Genomic DNA, 3,804 nt, shown 5'->3' on the forward strand with positions numbered 1-3,804 from the left:
GATCACACATGCTTATAAAACTTTAGCTTTAAGTCTTTCATTCCTGATCTTGATCACACTTGGGCCCTCATTTTCTAGCAATACTTAAAATAAGAGAAAGGAGTCAAGTAAATAACTGAAATTCAGATAATCCCCACAACTATATTCCCTACAATTATACTGGCCAACAGTTTAAATATTCTCCTACATCAAATCTTGTACCGTAATTGTTAGAACAGAGTTATAAGAACTGACAGAAGTGCCTTCATGCTATTGAGAGCTGGTTAATACACAGATTACAGGAAATAGAAAAACTGAGTGAGAAAAAAATAGAGGCTGTGCTAAAGTACAAAGTAGAAACCAAATTTTTTAGAAAATGAAAACTAGCAATGAGATTAATCTGATATTTACTTTCTCTGCTATTACAGACTCATTTTTGCCACGTGTTAAACACTCTGAGATTAGTGCAGACCCTTAACTTTAAGACACAAACTATGGTTTTACTAAGATTTTTAATCAGTTGGCCCAATTTTCTGGGTAATAAAGGAAACATAGAAAATACTAGACCAAAGGACTAAAGGACCAAATGAACCGGAGATTCCGCCAGCCTGAGACCATAAGAATTAGATGGAGCCCGGCTACCACCAACAATCACCCTGACAGGGAACACAACAGAAAGTCCTGGAGAGAGCAGGAGAAAAATGTAGAACAGAATTCAAATTCCCATAAAAAGACCAGACTTAATGGTCTGACAGAGACTGGAGGAACACCTGAAACTATGGTCCTTCTGGATGCTCTGTTAATCCAGAACTGAAGCCATTCTTGAAGCCCACTTTTCAAAGATTAGACAGGTCTATAAAACAAACAATAACACACTTGAGGAATGTGCTTCTGAGTTCAAATATATGAGACCAAATGGGCAGCTCCTGTCCAAAAGCAGGATAAGAAGGCAGGAAGGGACAGGAACTAGGTGAACGGACACAGGGAACCTGGGGTGGAAAGGAGGAGTGTGCTGTCACATTGCCGGGACTGCGACCAATGTCACAAAACAATGTGTAGAAATATTTAATGAGAAATTAACTTGAGCTGTAAACTTTCACCTAAAGCACGCACACACACACACACACACACACACACACAACCCCTCAAGATTTCAAACCTTAGAAAGGAAAAAAAAAAAAGTAAAACTTGACTACCTCCAGTTGAATCCAGTGGACCCTTACTATTAACCTGTGATGAGCCATCCTACAGTTTTGGCGCTTAAAGGGAATGGACATGGTAGGCCTGAAATCTGGGTCAACTCTGCTCCTTCTCTTATGCTAAATTACTTGGGACAAATCACTTAATCATACTGATCCTCAGTGTCCTCAACTGAAAAGCTCCAATCACATTTGGCTTACAGAGATGTGAGAATTAGCCGTGATTATCACAGAACATGCACACAGAAAATATTCAACAAATGTTCACTTTTTTCTAGGGAACGGATCAGGAAGCAGTGCAAAGTAGTTGAGAGATGTGCTTTGGTGCTTCAAAAAGAAAAAAAAAAATCTCTTTATGAGAGAAAATGTCTTTCCTCATCACCTCAAGCAAGTTTCTCTCCCTTTTAGAACTCATACAGCAAAGTATTTGGCACTTTCTCCTGCTTTGTCAGTTACGTTTTCATAATATAAAATCTTGTCTTTTAAGCCAGATTAACAATGCTCCAAGAGGCTTTTTTTTTTGTATACATTGCCTAGTCCAGGGCCTCGCTCATTTCAAGTAGCAATAAATATTTGTTGGTTGATACGACACCGATGGGGGTGCGCTGTATTCAGAAGGCTCCCCTGACAGTGGTTTTAATACAGGCCTCTTCTTGCCAAATGATCCTAGGAAGGTGTCCTTCCAAAGCTACACATTTTCTTCTCGTCATCTCGCGCGCCGAGATTTCTCTTCCCATTACGGGGAACGGATCTGTCATATTTACTGGTACGAGTGACTGCACGTAAAAAACCACGTAGTACAACTGAGGCCACCGGAGCGCCGGCGGCGGCGGCGGCTCAGCAGCCACACCTACTTGGCTGCTGCGGCACCTGCAGCCCGCAAAAGGAGGGTTAGAGGGGGTGCCAGGTCTCTGGGCACCGCCCCCTTCTCGACTCCTCCCGGGAACGTTTCTAGCCCGGGACAAGCCGCAGAGGCTGGGCGGCCCGGGTGGGGACGTGCCGGCCGCTCGCAGGCCGCGCTGGAGCACGTGGGAGGCTGGAAGGGATGAGCGCCCGCCCCGGCGCTTGAGGGAAAGGGAGGCCGGGCCCGGCGGGAGCCCGCGGCCTGGGGAGACTCGGAGGTAAATAATCCGGCGACGGGACCGCGGCCGCCCACTGCACCCACCCCCGCACCCCACCTCCCGGCTCCTAAGACCCAGGGAGAGGCGCCGCTCCGCGGGGGCCGGGCCGGCCCTTCCCGGCCGAGTCCCCCTACCCCACCGGCGTCCAGTCCCCCGTTGCCACTCACTGTGCTTGCCGCCGCCGCCGCCGCCGCCGCCGCTCGGGTAGCTCAGCAGCAGGAAGGGCAGCGGGGAACCCGGCGACGGCGGGGTCCTCCAGACGCGCTGCTGCTGCGGCGGCAGGCGCGCTGGGAAGCCGGCGCCTCCATTGCCGGGGTACAGCAGGAAGAAGGGGGCGGCGACCGGCGAGTCGGGCTCCGACTGCGCGGCTGGGGATGCCAGCGGCGGCCCTGCCTCGCTCTCTCGGTCCGTGCCCCCGGCTGGAGCGCTGCGCGGCTCCTCCGGCCGCCGCTCCCCGCCCCTCACCGGCTCCTCGCTGTAACTTTCCGCGCCGGCGCTGGGCGGCGACGGGGTCTCAGCCATGCTCGGTCCTTTCTTAGCCGCCGCCTCCGACTCACGCCCGGGCCTGGGCGGGGAGCAGAGGGTCACGGCTAGGAGCCGCCGCCCCGTCCGGTCCGCGCCGCCGCCGCCGCCGCCACCTTTCTTCTTGGCGGCGGGCCGGCTTCTTAGGTCCGCCGCTATGTCCACAGCCCGCCCGGCCGGGGTCTGAGCCAGCTGGAGCGCCAGCCCCGCCCGACGGCTCGGCCTCGCAACCAGCAGCCTCCTCTCGATTGCCCCTCCCGCCCCGGTCCCCCGCCTGCGAATCCGCTCCCCTAGGTGGCAGCGTCCTCCTCTTCCCACTTTCCCACCTTCCGTTTCCCTCCGGCAGCGGATCTCCCGCCTGATCCCCGGGAGGAGAGGGTACCCTGTGCCGCGTCGTTACCCGCCCCTGGCACCGCTCTCTTAGGCTGTCAGGTGTGTTTACTCCCCAGGTGCTTGAAAGGTGGGAAACATGGAGCATACCTAGCGGTGTTTTTGTGTGTAATCGCCTAACTGCATCGGTAGCGTGAAAGCACAAAGATATGGGTTAAAGAGGCGAAAGCTAAACTACTCCTCCACACCTCTCCGGGTATCAAACTGTACAATTTGGCTTTCACACGCTGGAGCTTCAACCGTTGATTCACGGTTTTGATTCATGAGCTTTTTATGTGAGAAGCCAGAGGTGGGTATCTTTTTTCTGCCACCTCTTTTGTTCCCTGTCATATGCGCTGTACAGAAATCTTGTATTTGTTTTCACTTTAACTCGCTCGTTTTCCAGTGCTCCGGTCGTGCATGAGTGCATTTTAAGCCAAACAGCTTAGAATTTATATGAGAAGTGTCTATTACCAGTAGGCAGTTTTCACTTTTATAGTGTTTGTGCCTCACTCGTAAGTGGCCACTGTTGTTTTATTTTGACTGCTTAAATCAGTGATTAGTGATCCAGTCATTCCCTTGAGTAAACATTTCTCTTTCTAAAATGATTTCCA

General features: G+C 51.7%; 1 protein-coding gene across 9 annotated transcripts in view; it reads right to left on the reverse strand.

The window, feature by feature from the left end:
• RUFY3 (RUN and FYVE domain containing 3) overlaps window positions 1-3,066 on the reverse strand; it is an 89,014-nt gene extending 85,948 nt beyond the window's left edge. For 3 of the 9 annotated variants that reach the window (XR_007517658.1, XM_049886076.1, XM_049886079.1), the window contains exon 1: window positions 2,467-3,066. Coding sequence is in view for 7 of the 9 variants with exons in the window: in XM_049886076.1 (XP_049742033.1) it covers window positions 2,467-2,821 (355 nt within the window). In the remaining 2 variants the exon portion in view is untranslated. The remainder of the gene's footprint in view (window positions 1-2,466) is intronic. The other 6 variants (XM_049886085.1, XM_049886083.1, XM_049886084.1 and 3 more) reach the window with 3 other exon arrangements.
• Between the last annotated feature and the right edge of the window lie 738 nt (window positions 3,067-3,804).

Source organism: Elephas maximus, chromosome 5 (genome assembly GCF_024166365.1).
Source record: "Elephas maximus indicus isolate mEleMax1 chromosome 5, mEleMax1 primary haplotype, whole genome shotgun sequence".
NCBI classification, from domain to species: domain Eukaryota; kingdom Metazoa; phylum Chordata; class Mammalia; order Proboscidea; family Elephantidae; genus Elephas; species Elephas maximus.